General features: G+C 43.3%; 1 protein-coding gene across 2 annotated transcripts in view; it reads right to left on the reverse strand.

Moving 5' to 3' along the window:
* Positions 1–1495: 1495 nt before the first annotated feature.
* The window catches only part of LOC134359766 (nuclear receptor subfamily 5 group A member 2-like), a 118742-nt gene continuing 101434 nt past the window's right edge, over positions 1496–18803 (reverse strand). The window contains exon 8 of one of the 2 annotated variants that reach the window (XM_063073378.1): positions 1496–12226. In XM_063073378.1, the coding sequence (XP_062929448.1) occupies positions 11979–12226 (248 nt within the window). In that variant the 3' untranslated portion in view covers positions 1496–11978. The remainder of the gene's footprint in view (positions 12227–18803) is intronic. The other variant, XM_063073377.1, reaches the window with a different exon arrangement.

Raw genomic sequence — 18803 nt, forward strand, 5'->3', positions numbered from 1 at the left:
ATAGGTGAAGCCAGGTGGTAGGAGAGATAAAGGGCTGCAAATGAGAGGATCTGATAAAGAACATTTATTATCAAAGTATGTATTCTGTATACAACTTGAGATTTGTCTCCTTACTGGTAGCCACAAAACAAAGAAACCCAACAGAACCCATTAAAAAAGACCGTTAAACACCCAAAGTGCAGGAAAACAAATCATGCAAACAATAAAAGTAAGCAAATAACATTCAGTACTGAAGTTCACAACAGTGAGCCCACAGCACTGAAGCCGCTCCAGGAGCCCGTTAGTTGCAGGCCATGGCCTCAGTTCAGCACAGAGATGAGTAAACTTCACAGAGCAGCGAGCTGAACACCAGCCCATCCCTCACCTCCAGCCCCGACACCTACCATAACCTGTAGCAGAGAGAGTGGACCACAGGGCACCAGGGGGAGGTGATAGGCAGGTAGAGAAGAGGTAAGAGGCCAGAGTGGGGATTAGGGTGAGCGGCTCCCGAGGCATATGAAATAATTTTGCTTCACTGATCGAAGATCAAAGATCAAGGATCCTCTTTATTCACCATTCACATTTACGTGGTTTAGGAATTTGCTGTGCTGTGTCAGTGCATGCAACAGAAAACAACATTCAACAACTGCATAAAAAATGAAGTTAGAGGTTAAAGTAGAAGTACTTTAGTACTCAAGTCAAGTCTGATATTCTCCTCAGAGATTATTCCCTTAATGGAGAACACCTGTGTGTGACTTTGTTTAACGTGGGGAGGCTGATGTGGGCAGCCACCCCGTGGTCCTTGATCGATCAGGGTCTGGAATAAAATGAGCATAAACACATAAAGACCATAAGTATTTATCATGTAAACAGCATTATAAAACGTGGTTTAAAGTGTTTGCATGCAGTGCAGTGAAGGAGGTAATAGATAGGAGGGGGGGTGAGGGCCAACTAGAATGGTTGATCAGATTAACTGCCTGGGGGAAGAAACTTTTAAGATGACATGAAGCCTTTGTTTTAATAGTCCTATAATACTTTCCTGGGTAGCGGGGTGGAATACGTCTCTACCAAAGGAGGAGTGAGGTGCTCCTTCCCTCCGCTAGCCTGCAGGTCACCCTTGGGCAAGGTGTATCACCTGATCAGGGTCACATGGGAGCAGGTGGTGGACGGTCGTACAAGCAGCCGGTGCAGATCACCAGTCCTGGTTATGCGACCACTGACACCAGGCAGGCAATCTCTGAGCAGTATTGATAATGGCTGGGGTCACCTGTCTTGTAAAGATTCTGCCCAAAAGAAAGCAATGGCAAACTACTTCTGTAGAAAAATTTACCAGAACAATCATGGACATGGAAAGACCACATTCACCCACGTCATATGACATGGCACATAACGAACGAATGGTAGTATGTTCCAGAAGGGAGCTTTTGGAATAGAGAGTTTGCTGGGTGGGCAGTGTCCGCAATGATTTTTCCTGCTCACCTCTTTGTCCTGGACGCATACAAGCCCTGCAGTGACGGTAGACTGCAGCCAATAACCTTTTCAGCTCACCTGGCAGTTCGCTGTCAGTTTTGCAAATTACTTAATAGCTTGCCAAAACTAATTTTCTGAAATGATGTTTCCTTACATTGGTACAAGTTTCCAGGCATTCCCAAAGTTGTTGCAATCAGATTGGAGACAGGAAAATGCATTCTCAGTTCTTTTATGTGTCATAGTCTTATTAATACTTGTCCTTGTCAATGTAAGATCTTTGTTTGTGTGAAGTGGGAGCCATTGTTCTGAACAATGATGTCTGTTACGTAAAATCGCATGGATAAATATAGTGTAGAATGTAAATATAGTGTAGAGTATAGTGTAAATATAGTGTAAAATTCCAGTAAAGCATCTCAACATTGTAAAGATTTAGTTTCTTTATTAACATAATTTATACATTATTGCAAGCACACACAAAATATTCCAAAAAAATCACAAAAAAAACCCAGTAATTTCAGGCAGAGATTAAAATACAAACATTCTAAAAAGCAGACGGTTAAATTTCTTGTCAATGCATAATACTCCTTTAAGAAGGCACCATTTTCCAAAAATAAATGTGGGATATTGCAATAAACTCTCAAAATCACTGGTGTTCCTAACATGAGCACATTGACATAGTATCTTTTGGACTGTTCGGTTTAAAAATAAAATGTTTCAATGCCTAAGACATGTTGCTCAAAGCACATTTTTAGCATAGTTACACTGATAGCTTTTGTGAAGTACAGTTTTGTTCTACCGATTCTCAAATGTAATATAAAGAAATATTGCTGGTCAGGAACATGCATCAAAACAGTTTCCAGAGCATTTTTTTTCTCATTATTGTTGGCAAAAAATGTTGTGACCACTTAATACTGTTATTCAAAGAGTTCAGAAATCAGTTAGATTTTATTTCATTTAATTAACATTACTGAAGATTTATTCTCCAAACATCCGTGCATCTCTGTCACTAAATGTTCCCTGAGCATTGGAGATTGTGCACCATTGTATCCAGGAATTGTAAGGGGAGTTTGCTCTTGGTATTTTAGGTCCAAACTTGCTCAACAACACAAAGGTGATTGTTGTATCATTACCACGTTGTGTGTGGGGGTTGCTGTGTGCTAATTGGCTGGTATCCTCCCGATATTACAGAAGAGATAGTAGCCTTAAAAATAGACCTCATCGGCTGAAACCTCCTGAGGTTGTAAAAGATGGCATAGGAAATATAATTCTTTACTGAAATTTTTTTTTGATTTCAGAATATATACTTATGCTTCAAAAATCTGTGTTTAGCATGCCTAATAAATATATGTGAAATATAAATATCAAGTCAGGGTGAAATGCCCTTTTAAAAGAATCTTTTCTAGAATTCTGATGGCTGAGTGAGCTAGGACTTTTCTCTTTGAGGAGAAGGAGGATGAGAGGTGACTTGATAGTGGTGTGCAAGATGATAAGAGGCACAGATCAAGCCAGACACTCCACTTCCCATGGCAGAAATGGCTAGTACAAGAGGGCGTAACTTTAAGATGCTGGGAGGGAAGTATAGAGGGGGTTGTCAAAGGTAGGTTTTTTACAGAGAGTGGTGGGTGTGTGGATCACACTGCCAGGGGTGGTGATAGAGGCAGATACATTAGGGGCTTTTAAGACCCCTGAATAGGCGCATGGATGAAAGAAAAATGGAGGGCTATGAGGGAAGGAAATGTTGGAGTGATCTTGGACTAAGTTAGAGGGTCAGCACAACATTGTGTGCCGAAGGCCCTGTACTGTTCTAAATTCTATGATTCAGACTAGAGTAAACAGCACCTGACTGTGGTCTGGTCCTTGAGAATGAATCCACAGGTTGTGGGAGCAGTTCAGAGATGGGGCGTGAAGTTTATTACAGGGTAGATTAGGCCCTTCTGGCCCTCATAGCCACGTCACCCAGCAACCTTCGATTTAATCCTACCCTAATCCCAGGACTGTTTCCAATGACCAATTAACCTAACAACCAGTAGGTCTTTGGACTGTGGGAGGAAACCGGAGCACTCGGAGGAAAGACATGGGGTCACGGGGAGGAACGTGCGGACTCCTTACAGACAGCGCTGGCAACTGAACCCAGATCGCTGGTACTGTAAAGCATTGTGCTAACCACTACACTAGTGTGCTGCATGTGATAGGCATGTTACGTATTTCAAAGATGCAGTCTAACTGATACACCCTGTTGGAACAATTGAAACAATTTCTGGTTTTGCTGTTTGAACATTTGTACGAGCCCATAAAGTGACCAGGTTTCAATGTTATAGTTTTACACTGCTCTTTATTTAGTGTGGAATTGCAGGTGCCGGTATTTTGTATTCTTTTAAGGAAATAAAGCATTTAGAATTGAGTGTTTTGTAATTGTCAGATAAATTTTGAAGGTCATTATGACTTTATAAGATAGAACATAGATGACAGGACATGACAGCACAATACAGGCCCTTTGGCCCATGATATTGTGCCAAACAAACAACAGAAAAACAAGCAAAATCATAATAATAAATAAATAAACAATAAATATTGAGAACATGAGGTGAAGAGTCCTTGAAAGTGAGACAATAAGCTGTGGGAACAGTTCAGTGATGGGGCGAGTGAAGTTATCCCCTCTGGTTCAAGAGCCTGATGGTTGAGGGGCAATAACTGTTCCCGAACCCGACTGTGAGAAAAGAACGTGACTGGGTGGTGAGGGCCCGAGTCATGGATACTGCTTTCCTGCCACCGGGCTCCATGTAGATGTGTGCAATGGTGGGAAGGGTTTTACCCGTAATGGACTGGGCTGTATCCAGTACTGCCCCAATTATCACCAGGGCAGCACTCTAAAAGTGGAGTTCTCGAATTAAAGAACTCACCAGTCCCTTGTGCCTTTCTGTCTGCTCCTGGCTGTGGGAACGTTGAACATTGAACATAGAGTAGTGCAGCACAGTACAGGGTCTTTGGCCCGTGATGCCGTGCTGCCCTTTAAATCTTTTCTAAATCCACTTTAACCCTTCTCTCCCTTTTTAGAGCCATAGAGAAGTACAGCACAGAAGCAGGACCTTCGGCCCATCTAGTCCATGCTGAAACCATTGAAACTGCCTGCTCCCATCAACCTGCCCCGGGAAAATAGCCCTCCATATCCCTACCACCCATGTGCCTATCCAAGCTTCTCTTAAACGGTGAAATGGAGCTCACATGCACCCATGTGCCTATTTAAGAGTTTCTTAAACCTCCACTACCACCCCTGACAGGACATTCCACACACTCGCCACTCTCTGTGTAAAAAAACTTACTTCTGACATCCCCCCCCGCATACTTTCTTCCAATTATCTAAAGTTATGCCCCTCATAAGGTTTTTAAAAAGTGATTCAGAGACTATTTCAAGTTTTGCTATTCATTTTAGCACACCTCAACTTTTAGAGGTCTATATTTTAATATTTAGGTTTGAACATTAATTAAATGAATTGTAGATCTGATAAATCCTTTATAGAACTGTCAGTATATGTTCAAAATCAAAGCTACAACACAATTGTAGGGCAGGATTTATAAGCACATTTAGTGAAGCACTTTCCAAAAAGCCCAGCTGCCTTCTATCACGAGGAGCAAATTACAAGGGCACTCTCACGCTGCAGGGAGTTGGAGATGCTGGGTGTTGATTGGCTGTTTTTGTAGCATTGACTTTGCTTCCAAAGCACTTCATTGGTTGAAAAGCTCTTTTGCAAGTTCTGAGCTACTGGAACAAGCTTTTCTATGGATTTACAAAGGAGGTACAGATCTTTCCCTCACCACACTCACTGAGTGACCAGGGGGGCTTTATGACCCCAGGCTTAATCCTGTCATAGAGAAATGCAGTATGGAGACAGGCCTTCCAGTTCAACAAACCCATGCCAATAAAGTTGTCCCTAAGACAGAAGAGCAAAACTAGGCCACACACATCAAAGTTGCTGGTGAACGCAGCAGGCCAGGCAGCATCTTTAGGAAGAGGTACAGTCGACATTTCAGGCCGAGACCCTTCGTCAGGACTAACTGAAGGAAGAGTGAGTAAGGGATTTGAAAGTTGGAGGGGGAGGGGGAGATGCAAAATGATAGGAGAAGACAGGAGGGAGAGGGATAGAGCCAAGAGCTGGACAGGTGATAGGCAAAAGGGGATACGAGAGGATCATGGGACAGGAGGTCCAGGAAGAAAGACAAGGGGCGGGGTGACCCAGAGGATGGGCAAGAGGTATATTCAGAGGGTCAGAGGGAGAAAAAGGAGAGTGAGAGAAAGAATGTGTGCATAAAAATAAGTAACAGATGGGGTACGAGGGGGAGGTGGGGCCTTAGCGGAAGTTAGAGAAGTCGATGTTCATGCCATCAAGTTGGAGGCTACCCAGACGGAATATAAGGTGTTGTTCCTCCAACCTAGCAAAACTAGGCCATTGACCCATTGAGTCTGCTCCACCATGTCATCATGGCTGATTTATTTTTCCTCTCAACCCCATTCTCCTGCCTTCCCCCCCATATCCTTCGACACACCAACTAATCAAGAACCTATCAACCTCCGCTTTAAATATACCCAATAGCTTGGCCTCCACAGCTGTCAGAGCCAATAAATTGCACAGGTTTGCCACACTCTGGCTAAAGAAACTCCTCCTCATCCCTGTTCTAAAGGGTCCTCCTTCTATCCTGAAGCTGTGGCTTCTGGTCCTAGACTCTCCCAGTATAGGAAACATCCTCTCCACATTCACCCAGTTAGTCCCAATTTTATCCCTTCAGCTCGTATCCCCCCAGGCCCCTCCCATCCATGTACTTATCCAAGAGGTTCTTAAATGATATTATTTATTAATTTCTCCAGAACATATTATCAAAATAATTTTAGTCCAGTTAAATGAGTAAGAAATGAATGTGCCTGTTTGTGAAATAAGTAGAAAGCCTCAGTTAGGTTGTCACAGAGATTTGAGAGGCAGGAATGTGAAATTGTTGTACAGTTGGGTAAACAAAATGACAGAGTTGTAGAGAACGGAAACAGGCCATTCGGCCCATCCATCCCGTGCTGAACTGTTCTGCCTAGTCCCATCAACCCCACCTAAACCAAACCCCTCCACATCCCTTCCATCATTGTACTTATCCAAATATTTAAGGTTTACAATCAGTCCTACATCTACCACTGGCAGCTCATTCCACACTCTCTCCACTCTCTCTGAGTGAAGATGTTCCTCCTCAGATTCCCCTTAAACATTTCACTTTTTAGCTGTAACCATGATTTCTAGTTCTAGTCTCACCCAACTTCATTGGGAAAAAAAAATCCTGTTTGCATTCACCCTGTCTATATCCTTCATAATTTTGTACACCTCTATTAAATCTCCTCTCGTTCTCCTACACACTAGATGATAAAATCCTAACCTATTCAACCATTACTTATAACTCAGGTCCTCAAGTCCAGGCATCACCTGACCTACGCCACTCATGGTTTTATACACTTCTATAAAATTCCCCCTCGGTGTCCTGGACTTCAAGGAATAAAGTCGTCGTCTGCTCATGATTTCTTTATAATTCAGGCCCTCAACCTGGCAACATTCTTCTAATTCTTCTTTGCACACTTTCCATCTTCATTGCATCTTGTTGTAACAGTGCAACTGAAGTTGTACAGTACACAATACCCTAGGTACAGCCTCACTAATATCTTGTACAACGGCAACAGAACGTCTCAGTGCCCTGACTGATGAAGGCCAGCGTGCCAAACGCCCTCTACCTGTGATGCCCCTTTCAGGAAAAACTGGGATAATGGGATTTCATTTTCATTTGTGTAAGTCCTGTTGTACAACTTTTGAAGCGAGCTGAGTAAAGTGTCTAGTGGACGCTACAGAGGAGATACCTTTCAGATGAATATACAAAGTCCACTCAGCCCTCAATCCTATCCCACCATTCTATATGATCATGACTGAACTATTCTATGCCAGTTACACATAAACCTCAATCTCTGACATAGGAGCCGATATAGGCCATTCAGCCCATCAACTCGGCTCTGCCATTCAATCGTGGCTGTTTTATTATCCCTTTCAACTCCATTCTCCTGCCTTCTCTTAATCTGTCAAAGTCTTTCTGCAGCCTCCCTGATTCCTAAACACCACCCGGCCCTCCACCTATCTTCATATCGCCCACAAACTTAGCCACAAAGTCATCAATTCCATCATCCAAATCATTGACGTATAACGTAAAAAGAAGCTGTCCCAACAACAACTCCTATGTAACACTACTAGTCACCCTATGTAACACCACTAGTCACCGGCAGCCATTTGGAAAAGGCTCCCTTTATTCCCTATCTTTGCCTTCAGCCAATCAGCCAATGCTCTATCCATGCTAGTATCTTTCCTGTAACACCAAGAGCTCTTATCTTGCCAAGCAGCCTTGTGGATGACACCTTGTCAAAGGCCTTCTGAAAATCCAAGTACACAACATCTACCAATTCTCCTTTGTCTATCCTGCTTGTTATTTCTTCTAAGAATTCCAACAGATTTGTCAGGCCAATTAAGGAAACCATGCTGACTTCGGCCTATTTTATCATGTAGCTCCAAGTACTCTGAAACTTCACCGTTAATAAGTGACTCCAACATCTTCCCTACCACTGAGATCAGGCTACCTGGACTATAATTTTCTTTCTTCTGTCTCCCTCCTTGAAGAGTGGAGTGACATTTGCAATTTTTCAGTCCTCCAGAACCATGACAGAACCTATCCATTCTTGAAAGAACATTACTAATGCCTCCACAATCTCTTCAGCCACCTCCTTCAGAACTCTGAGGTGTAGCTCATCCTGTCCAGGTGACTTATCTACCTTCAGACTTTTTCAGCTTCCCAAGCATCTCCTCTCTTGTAATAACAGCTGCATTCATTTCTGCTCCATGACACTCTCGAACTTCCTTCATGCTGCTAATGTCTTCCACAGTGAAGAATGATGTAAAATATTTATTCAGTTCGTCCACCATTTCCTTCGACCCCATTACTACCTCTCCAGCATCATTTTCCAGCAGTCCAATGTCTACTCTCGCCTCTCTTTTGTTTATTATATATCTGAAAAACATTTGGTATCCTCTTCGTTATTATTGCCTGGTTTACCTTTATATTTCATCTTTTCCTTGTGGCAATTTCAGGTGCCTTCTGATCATTTTTAAAAATTTCCCTAACTTCCCACTAGTTTCTGCTCTATTGTATGCCCTCTCTTTTGCTTTTATGTTGTTTTTGACTTCTCTTCTCAGCCACAGTTGCATCAACTTACCTCTTCTTCTCTGGGATGTATATATCCTACACCTTCTGAATTGCTCCCAGAAACTCCAGCCATTGTTGTTCTGCCTTCATCTCTGCTAGTGTCTCTTTCCAATCAACTTTGGCTAGCTCCTCTCTCATGCCTCTGTAATTCCCTTTACTCCATTGTAATACTGATACATCTAACTTTAGCTTCTCCTTCTCAAATTGCAGAGTGAATTCTATCATATTATGATCACTGTCTCCAAAGGGTTCCTTTACCTTAAGCTTCCTAATCAAATCCAGTTCATTACATAACACACAATCCGGTATAGTTGATCCCCTAGTGAGCTCCAAATAGCAATCTCTTGGGCATTTGACAAATTCTCTCTCTCAGGTTCCAGAATCAGCACCACCCTGACTTTCCCAATCTACCTGCATATTGAAATCCCCCATGACTATCGTAACTTTGCCCTTTTGATGTGCATTTTCTATCTCCATTGTTATTTGTAGCCCACATTTTTGCAACTGTTCGGAGGCCTATATATAACTCCCACATTGTTACACTGCCCTGTTACACTGCACCTCATCCCAATGACTGCCACTTTACCCTGTCATCTGCCTGTCCTTCCGACGGTCCCACTACACACTCCTCCTGCTTGAGGTAGGTCTTGAAGTCAAGAGTCCATCTTATGTATTCAGGAACTCTTCAATTGTCTTATAACAGGGTATAAGATATAGGAGCAGTATTAGGCCATTCAGCCTATCGAGTTCTCTCCATCATGGCTGATTTACTATCTCTCTCAACTCCATTCCCCTCTCTTCCCCCGTAACCGTTGACACCCTTACTAATCAAGAACCTATTGACCTCCACTTTAAATATACGTAATGACTCGTCCTCCACAGCCATCTGTGGCAATCAGTTCTACAGATTCACCACCCTTTCACTGAAGAAATTCCTCTTCCTCTCTGCTCTGAAGGGAATTCCTTATAATTTGAGACTGTGTCCCCTGAAGCTGTCCTTAAGCCTGGAGTTCCATGTTTTGGGGATTTTTTACCTTCTGCCTGATGGGGAATGGAAGAGAGAATATTGGCTGCTTTACCAAGAGCGATGCGGACAGAGTCTGGAGGGAGGATGGATTCTATAATGCGCTGAGCTGTGCTGATAACTCTCTGCAAGTTTTTGTGGTCACAGGCAAAGAAGTTGCCATACTTTGTTTGAAGTTATTGAAGGCATACTGAAATGATGCAGAAGTTCCCTCAAACAGCAATATAACCAATATCACCCATGACATAATGGAGGATTTCCTATTTTGCCATAAGACCATAAGGCATAGGAGCAGTATTGGTCCATTTGGCCCATCGAGTCTGTTCCATCAGGCCTCTATACCCTCAGGGGCAGAAAGTTCCTAACAGGCAAAAATTCTATGTACCACAGTTTTAATTGACTGTCCCATTATTTTGTGACCATGTCCCCTAGTTCATACTCTCCCACCAGTGGAAACATCTCAACATCTACCATATTCTGTCAAGCCCCTATAGGATCTCAGGCATTTGGAGTCATAGAGTCACAGAGAAAGTGGTGAATAATCCATCAGACTTATCCGGTCCACCAGGATTATTATCTCCTCAATCCCAAACGCCTGCCTTCTGCCCGTAACCTTTGACACCCTTACCAATCAAGAAACTATCAACCTACGCTGTAAGTATATCCAGTGACTTGACTTCCACAGCCATCTGAGGCAATGAATTCCACAGATTCACCACCTTCTAGCTAAAGGGATTCCTCCTCGTCTCTGTTCTAAACGCACGTCCATCTGTTCTGAGGCTGTGCCCTCTGGTCCTAGACACCCCCAATATTGGATACATTAAAATCCTGACAAAGATGTGACAGGCTGTATGGAAATACAGTTTTTTGTTTCACTTTCATTCTAAATTCTATTTGCTTACTTTTGTTGTTTGCACAATTTGTTTTTTTTTCTCTCTGCACATTGGGTGTTTGTCATTTTTGTATGGGTTCTTTTGGGTTTCTTGTTCTGTGGCTGCCTGTAAGGAGAGGAATCTCAAGGTTGTATAACCTTACTTTGATAATAAATGTACTTTGAACTTTGAGCTTCATGTAGGCTGCGAATGAAATAAAAGTTCCCGTATCTACAGGTTTGGGTAACCTGCCGCCTTTTTAAGGCATCCTCAGATTTATGAATGGGAACAGCGCGGATGTAGAAATTTAATCAGTTTATTTCTCTAAAAGGTGAGCCAAACATGCAAAAGAGCGACATACAACTGTTTATGCAGTATAGCTGTTATGGCAAAAAATTTTAAATAGGAGAGAAATAGCAGTTGTTTACTCATGAAATATTAATTTCCATAAAACAGTTGTTTTATGTCGGTTTATTTTGTACAATTTACCATAATATTCAGAATAAAACAAATTCAAAGCATAAAAATGACAAACACAACTGCTGGCAACTCAATAAAAATACAAGTGCTTTCAATTTTCAAATATTAAATAAGGTACAGATGTGCAGTTCTAGGTACAGGTGTGTGAAGAGAGGATTACTGAAGGGAACACTGTAATTTCTAATATGGTTACAGTTTTCAATAGCAAAGACCTCTGAAAATATCAGAGAACTAACACATTTTATGTTCAGTCTGAACAAGGGCGTTCCCTCTCACGCACAGTCATGGGATGATAGGAGTGGCGTGTGGAAAACCTTCACCTTAGGAATCTTTGGATTGTGTCTCTGTCGATGCAGGGCTGGATCAGAGGCCATACAGAGAGTCAAGGTGGGGGAACGCATTTCAAACAACGACTCTACCCTGACCTTTGTCAGCAAAAGCAGAGGTTCAGGGAAACACACAGCCAAACTCCTTCTAAGCTTCTAACCCTCTCCTGTTTCCAACCTTCTAATGTACATCTCTAAAGAATCAAGTGTAAACTCTGACCGCTCATTGCGCTCACAGTGAACAGAAGTGCCCATTACGCTGCTCGACTTCATGTAAACTCCATTCTTTACACGCTGGCAGTTTCGCAGCCTCGTTGAAGATTGGTTTACCAAAATAAAGCCAACATTTTTACAATGATAGGAAAAACATGGTCAACATCTGAAAATATTGTTCTCAGGTATTCCAAGATTACATAGATCCTGTATACTTAAAAATCATTTTATTACTATCAAATTACAGTGATTTTAGTAATAATATAAAGTAATATAATATATATTTATATATATAAAATGGAATCCACAACCTGCCTTTGGGAGTCTGGAGATCGAGGTTTGGTTCTAAGCTCGCTTGGCATGAAGCATCTCAATCAGCAGGTTGTTACATGGTACCTCACCACCCAGGTGTTTATAGTACAGGTATTCTTCTGCCTGCTTACTGATGGCATGGATTTCGGGTAACCGCAACAACAGCTGTCCAAACTTTTCTCCGTGCTGGGGGTAGTTGCACATGGTGTAGTCGAGGAGAGCAGCGTGTACCTGCTCCTGAACGCTCTCGATCAAGTGCCGGTTTTCCAGGACCTTCACATCTGTGGGGAGCAAGGGTCAGAGGCACTTTCAATAACATCCGTTCACACAGCCCTCAGCATGGTCAAGGGCTCCTCCCGTCCGTCCCACACTCCCACCATCAGGCAGAAGGTACCGCAGTATTAGAACAAGGACTGTCAGTCTGGGTAACAGCTTCTTCCCCAGGCTGTGAGACTTCCGAACACCCTGCTATCACCCTGTACATATTATTTATGACAGCACCAGTAACAGTAATCCTGCTGCATATTTCACTACCTGTCATAAATGCACTTGATGTCAATTTGTACATCCACAGAATTTTTTATTGTTAATAATATTATGTTCATGTTATTTTACATGCTGTATTTGAGATACAATACTGTGCAAAGATTTAGGCACATATATATAGCTAGGGTGTCTAAGACTTTTGCACTGTTCTGAAATAATTTTATGTATTGCACTGTACTGCCGCCACAGAAAAAAACAAATTTCATGACAGATGTGAGTGATGATAAACCTGATTCTGATCTGGGTCTCTATTGTGGACTGAGAGTGGGAAGGGGGCAGGGAGAGGGGAATCATGGTTGGGAAAAGGGGAAGGAAGAGGGGAGGGAGTGGGAAGCACCAGAGAGACATTCTGTCATGATCAATAAACCAATTGTTTGGAATCGAATCACTTTGCCTTGTGTCTCAGGGCTGAGTGTGTCTGTATCCACACCAGCCCCGACCTTGGCACTCCTCCTCTGTCATCTGGTCACACCCCTCCTGCAGCGTTCCACCCTCACCATTCCCAACATCCTTTTATCCTGCCAGATTTACAAACTCACTCTCTGCTCCTCGTTGACAAATACATTACTGTGCAAAAGTCTTAGTCTCCCTAGCTATATACTGTATACGTACCGCAGACTTTTGAACAGTACTGTATGTATTGTGTTTGGCACCTTAATCCTGAGGAACATTGTTTTTTTTAGCCGGATATATGTGTACAGTTGAATGACAATAAACTTGAACCTGAACATCACTTGGTCTTGATGACCTGAGACCAGTTTATGGCCCTGTCACCTCACTCAGAGTAACTCAGACTAACGTATCCATGGTGCCCCCCAAGGTAGTCCCATCCTGCCCATGTTCGGCCCTAATCCCGCTAAACATATCCTATCCGTGTACCTCTCCTGTCTTATAAACCTTGTTTTTATAAGACCATAAGAGATGGAAGCAGAATTGGGCCATTCCGTCACGGCCGAGTTATTATCCCCTCAACCCCATTCTCCTGCCTTCTCCCTGTAACCTAGTATGAGCTATCGGTTATACCTGCCTCGACTACCTCCTTGGGCAGCTCATTCCATACCAGCCTCTGTGTGAAGTTGCCCCTCAAACCATTTTTAAATCTTTCATCCTCTCCAACCTATGAACCTTGACTCCCCACCCCTGGCAAAAAGGCTGAGTGTATTCACCCTATCTATACCCATAGATATACACCTCTATAATGACACCCCTCAGTCCCCGCGGAATACAATCCTAGCCTGTTTAACCTCTCCCTATAACTCAGGCCCTTGTGTCCTGGCAGTATCCTCATTAATGTTCTCTTCAAATTTCCCAGTTTAATGGCGTCTTTCCTACAGCGGGATCGTAAAGTGCAGAAACAGGCCATTCAGCCCCTTGAGACCGTGCTGACCATCAACCACTCATTGACACCAGTCACATACCGCTGCATGTTCCCTGACAAAGAAAGGGGTCTGTTTGACAAACCAAGAGAATGCCAGTTCATGCTGTAACCTATCCTCCGCCCTAGATTCCACCCCTCACCCTCAAACAGGATGCAAGATGTTCACGAGAGGGGAGCTTTATGTGACTGGTGGAAGGATTACAGGGCAGGTGAGGGCCTTTCTCTCCCACATAGCCCTCTGTTTTTCTATCATCCATGTGCCTGTCTAACAGTCTTTTAAATGCCCCCAATGTATCTGACATTTCCACCACCCCTAGCATGAGTTCCATGCACTCACTGCTTTCTGTGTAAAAAACCTATCTCTACCATCCTCCTATACAAAGTTCAAAGTAGATATATGTCACCATATACAACCCTGAGATCCATTGTCTTGCGGGCATACTCAATAAATCCATAGAATAATAACCATGACTGAATCAATGAAAGACCGCACCAACTTAGGTGTTCAGTACGCAAAAGACAACAGACTGTGCAAATACAAAAACAAATAAATAATAATAATAAATAAACAATAATTATCAAGAACATGAGATGAAGAGTCTGAGAAAGTGAATCCATAGGTTGTGGGAACATTTCAATGATGGGGCAAGTGAAGTTGAGTGAAGTTGGTTCAAGAGCATGGTGGTTGAGAGGTAATAGCTGTTTTTGAACCTGGTGGTGTGAGTCCTGAGGCTCCTGTACCTCCTCCCTGATGGCAGCAGCGAGAAGAGAGCATCTCCTAGAAGGTGGGGGTCCCTGATGATAGATGCTGCTTTCCTCCGAAAGCGTTTCATGCAGATGTGCTCAATGGCGGGGAGGACTTGACCTGTGATGGACTGGGCTGTATTCACTACTTTCTGTAGGATTTTCTGTTCAAGGGCATTGGTGTTTCCATACCAGGCTGTGGTGCAGCCAGCCAATATACTCTCCACTACATATCTATAGAAGTTTGTCAAAGTTTTTAGATGTCATGCCAAATCTTTGCAAAATCCTAAGAAAGTTTTCCTTACAAGTTTTTTAGGAGCTTTCCTCCAATTACCTTAGAATTGTGGCCCCTGGTATTAGTCATTTCCACCCTGGTGAAGAAGTCTCTGGCTGTCCACTTTATGCATCTTATGCACGTCTAGCAAGTCACCTCTCATCCTCCTTTGCCCTGGTTCACTCAACCAAGCCTCATAAAACAGCAGTCCCCAACCACCAGGCTGCAAAGCATGTGCTCCCGGGCCGTGAGGAAATGATATGAGTCAGCTGCACCTTTCCTCATTCCCTGTCACGCACTGTTGAACTTGAACATAGGGTTGCCAACTGTCCCGTATTTGCCAGGACATCCCATATATTGGGCTAAATTGGTTTGTCCCGTATTTCCCCTGCTAAGGTAGAGCGTTCCTATGAAACCTTTCGTGCCAAAATGGCATGAAGCGAAGAAGCAATTACCATTGATTTATATGGGAAAATTTTTTGAGTGTTCCCAGACCCAAAAAATAACCTACCAAATCATACCAAATAACACATAAAACCGAAAATAAATAACACTAACATATAGTAAAAGCAGGAATGATATGATAAATACACAGCCTATATAAAGTAGAAATAATGTATGTACAGTGTAGTCGGGAAGATGAAGGCAAAACTGATTTGTGGGGGGGGAAATCGGCACGTACGCGCATGCACACATAGGTGCCCGCGCAAGGCTTCATGGTCATAGTAGTCCTTCCTGGGTAAGGTGTCCTGGGATTAGACTGCTACTTTTGTCCCTTATTTAGGAGTGAGGAAGTTGGCAACCCTAACTGTAAAAGACATGTTGAGGTGAGTTTAACCCTACTTGAACACCCCCTCCCCCCGGTCAGCTGGTCCGCAAGAATATTGTCAACATTAAATCGGTCCGCAGTGCAAAGAAGGTTGGGGACCCCTGCCATAAAACATGTTCTCCAATCCGGGCAGTATCCTGGTAAATCTTGAATTAAATTGAAGGACAGTCCAGAACTCCTCCAAGAGGACTACAACCCTGTCATAGGGTTCAGAGACTTGCGCACATCAATGACCCGGAGAGCGAAGCTGGCTGGAGTCAGGGCCTTGTGCTTTGTTTATCGGTACGGACAGACACAGATGGCGGGTCTTCGTTGCTGCCCTGACCACCAGCGGCATAAAGGGCAGTAAGTAATTAAGCAGTCAAAAGCTGGAATTGGACAAGCTCTGTGCTCTGGCAATGTTACATGAATGGAGGAGATGGCAAGGACAGGGAGGGAGGCAAGGCCGGAGGGAGACTGGAACAGGGTATGGATTTTAAAGTCCATTTCTTAATGGAGAACCAAAATGAAGATGTGCTTTTATATCTAGGGGCAGCACAGTAGCGTGGCGGTTAGCCTAACACTTTTACAGCGCCGGTAACCCAGGTCCGCTTCTGCTGCTCTCTGTAAGGAGTTTGCACGCTCTCACTGTGACCGCGTGGGTTTCCTCCGGGTGCTCCGGTTTCCCCCCACATTCTGAAGGTATATGGGTTAGTTGGTTAATTGATCACATGAGTGTAATTGGGCATTCCGAGCTCGTTGGGCCAGAAGAACCTGTTACCATGCTGTATCACTCAATAAATTAGATTATGAGAACACTCAGTCCTCGTTTATTGTCATTTAGAAATGCATGCATGCATTAAGAAATGATACAATGTTCCTCCAGAGTGATATCACAGAAAAACAGGACAAACCAAAGACTAACACTGACAGAGCCACATATTTATAACATATGGTTACAGCAGTGCAAAGCAATACCATAATTTGATAAAGAGCAGACCATGGGCACGATAAAATAAAGTCTCAAAGTCCCGATCGACTCCCGAGTCCCCGATAGCAGGTGGGAAAAGGGAGAAACTCCCTGCCATAAACCTCCAGGCACTGACAACTGCTGATGCACTGGAAGCACCCGACCACAGCCGATACTAAGTCCATCCGTCCGAAAACTTCGAGCCTCTGACCAGCCCCTCCAATACAGCCTAACAAGCACCATCCTCTGCCGAGCACCTTCGACCTCACCCCGACCGCAATACTCCACATTTCAAAGACGTACGCATTAGGAATGCTAAGTTGGAAGCTTGGCGACACTTGAATTCTTCATCCAGAAGATAAAACCATTAGACCATAAGACATAGAAGCAGAATTAGGCTATTCGGCCTATTGAGAACGCTCCACCATTCCATCATGGCTGATTTATTATCCGTCTCAACCCCATTCTCCTGCCTTCTCCATTTAACACCCTGACTAATCAAGAACATATCAACAGCTGCTTTAAATATACCCAATGACTTGGCCTCCACAGTCGTCTGTGGCAATGAATTCCACAGATTCACCAGCCTCTGGCTAAAGAAATTCCTCCTCATCTCTGTTCTAAATGGGCATCCTTATATTCTGAGACTGTGCCCTCTGGTCTAGACTCCCCCACTATAGGAAACATCCTCTCCACATCCACTCTATCTATGCCTTTCAGCATTCGATAGGCTTCAATCAGATCTCACGCCCTCCCTCATTCTTTTAAACTCCAGTGAGCACAGGCCCAGAGCCATCAAATGCTCTTCATATGGTAATCTTTCCATTCCTGGAATCATTCTTGTGAACATCCTCTCCAATGCCAGCACATCTTTTCTCAGAAAAGGGTCCCAAAACTGCTCACAATACTCCATAGTCGACGTTTCAGGCCAGGACCCTTCGTCCTGACGAAGGGTCTCAGCCCGAAACGTCGACTGCACCTCTTCCTAGAGATGCTGCCTGGCCTGCTGCGTTCACCAGCAAGTGTGTTGCTTGAAATTCCAGCATCTGCAGGTTTCCTCGTGTTTGCACAATACTCCACATGCAGTCTGACCAATGGCTTATAAAGCCTCAGCATTACATCCTTCTCGGACTATCTTAGTCCTCTCATACTGAATGCTAACATTGTATTTGCGTTCCTTACCAACAATCCAACCTGCTAGTTAACCTTTAGGAAATCCTTACCAAGGATTCCCAATTCCCTTTGCATCTCTGATTTCCGAATCTTCTCCTTATTTCACGCCCTGAGACTGTATCGATCGTTGATACAAGTGACACGTTTCACTGCATGTTTCGACGTTCATGCAACAACTAAAACTATTTTTTTTTCTTTCTGTGATCTTGTCAAATTCTATGTTCAACTAGGGATTGCGTCTTTCTGAAGATACGTGTAGCTCCCCAGCGCAGTGGTGAAAATGAATTCACACAAGCCTCCAAAGCAGATGGACTCTTCTTCGATGATTCTGCGGCACAGCGCCAACCCTAACATTTGTTGACCTGCTTTAAGTTGCTACCTTGTTTTTTTTTTGCACCATTCTCGTTGTCGGAGGCTGTCTTTGTTCGCAGGAGAGCTTCTGCTAAATTGCAGTCGCTTAAGGGAATGCGTGTGATAAAAGCCATTCCAAGCAAAGGATCTGCGTGATTGAAAGGCAGCATAGGTCAATTTGTTGCAGCTCTATTAAATGCTTCTTTAGAATAAAGCGACTGCATACCCTCTTCACAACCACTGCTTTTTTTTGCAAAATCCTAATTTTAATTAAAACTCTTTACCTGCTCAGGAGGAAAATCAATATGGACAATAAATGTCACTCTCTTTTGTAAATATTTTGCTTTGTGTGTCTGTGATCAGTTGAATGCAAAATCCATGCTCTCCTGAAGGTAATTAAACCTCAGAAGCAACATAAAAACCTGCTTGTATGGAAAGCACAAAACGCCTCGGCACAATGTTTTCACATTTTGAAATGGGTGAAATCCGGTGAAAGTGACCCTGAAGGGAAGAGGTGTTGGGGAGGGGGCTGAACAGGATTGTGATAAATGGAACATGGGTAGTGTGCCTTTGGAATAAAGCCATATATCTACTCTGAAAGGAGATTTCTTGAC

Source organism: Mobula hypostoma, chromosome 21 (genome assembly GCF_963921235.1).
Source record: "Mobula hypostoma chromosome 21, sMobHyp1.1, whole genome shotgun sequence".
Lineage (NCBI taxonomy): Eukaryota > Metazoa > Chordata > Chondrichthyes > Myliobatiformes > Myliobatidae > Mobula > Mobula hypostoma.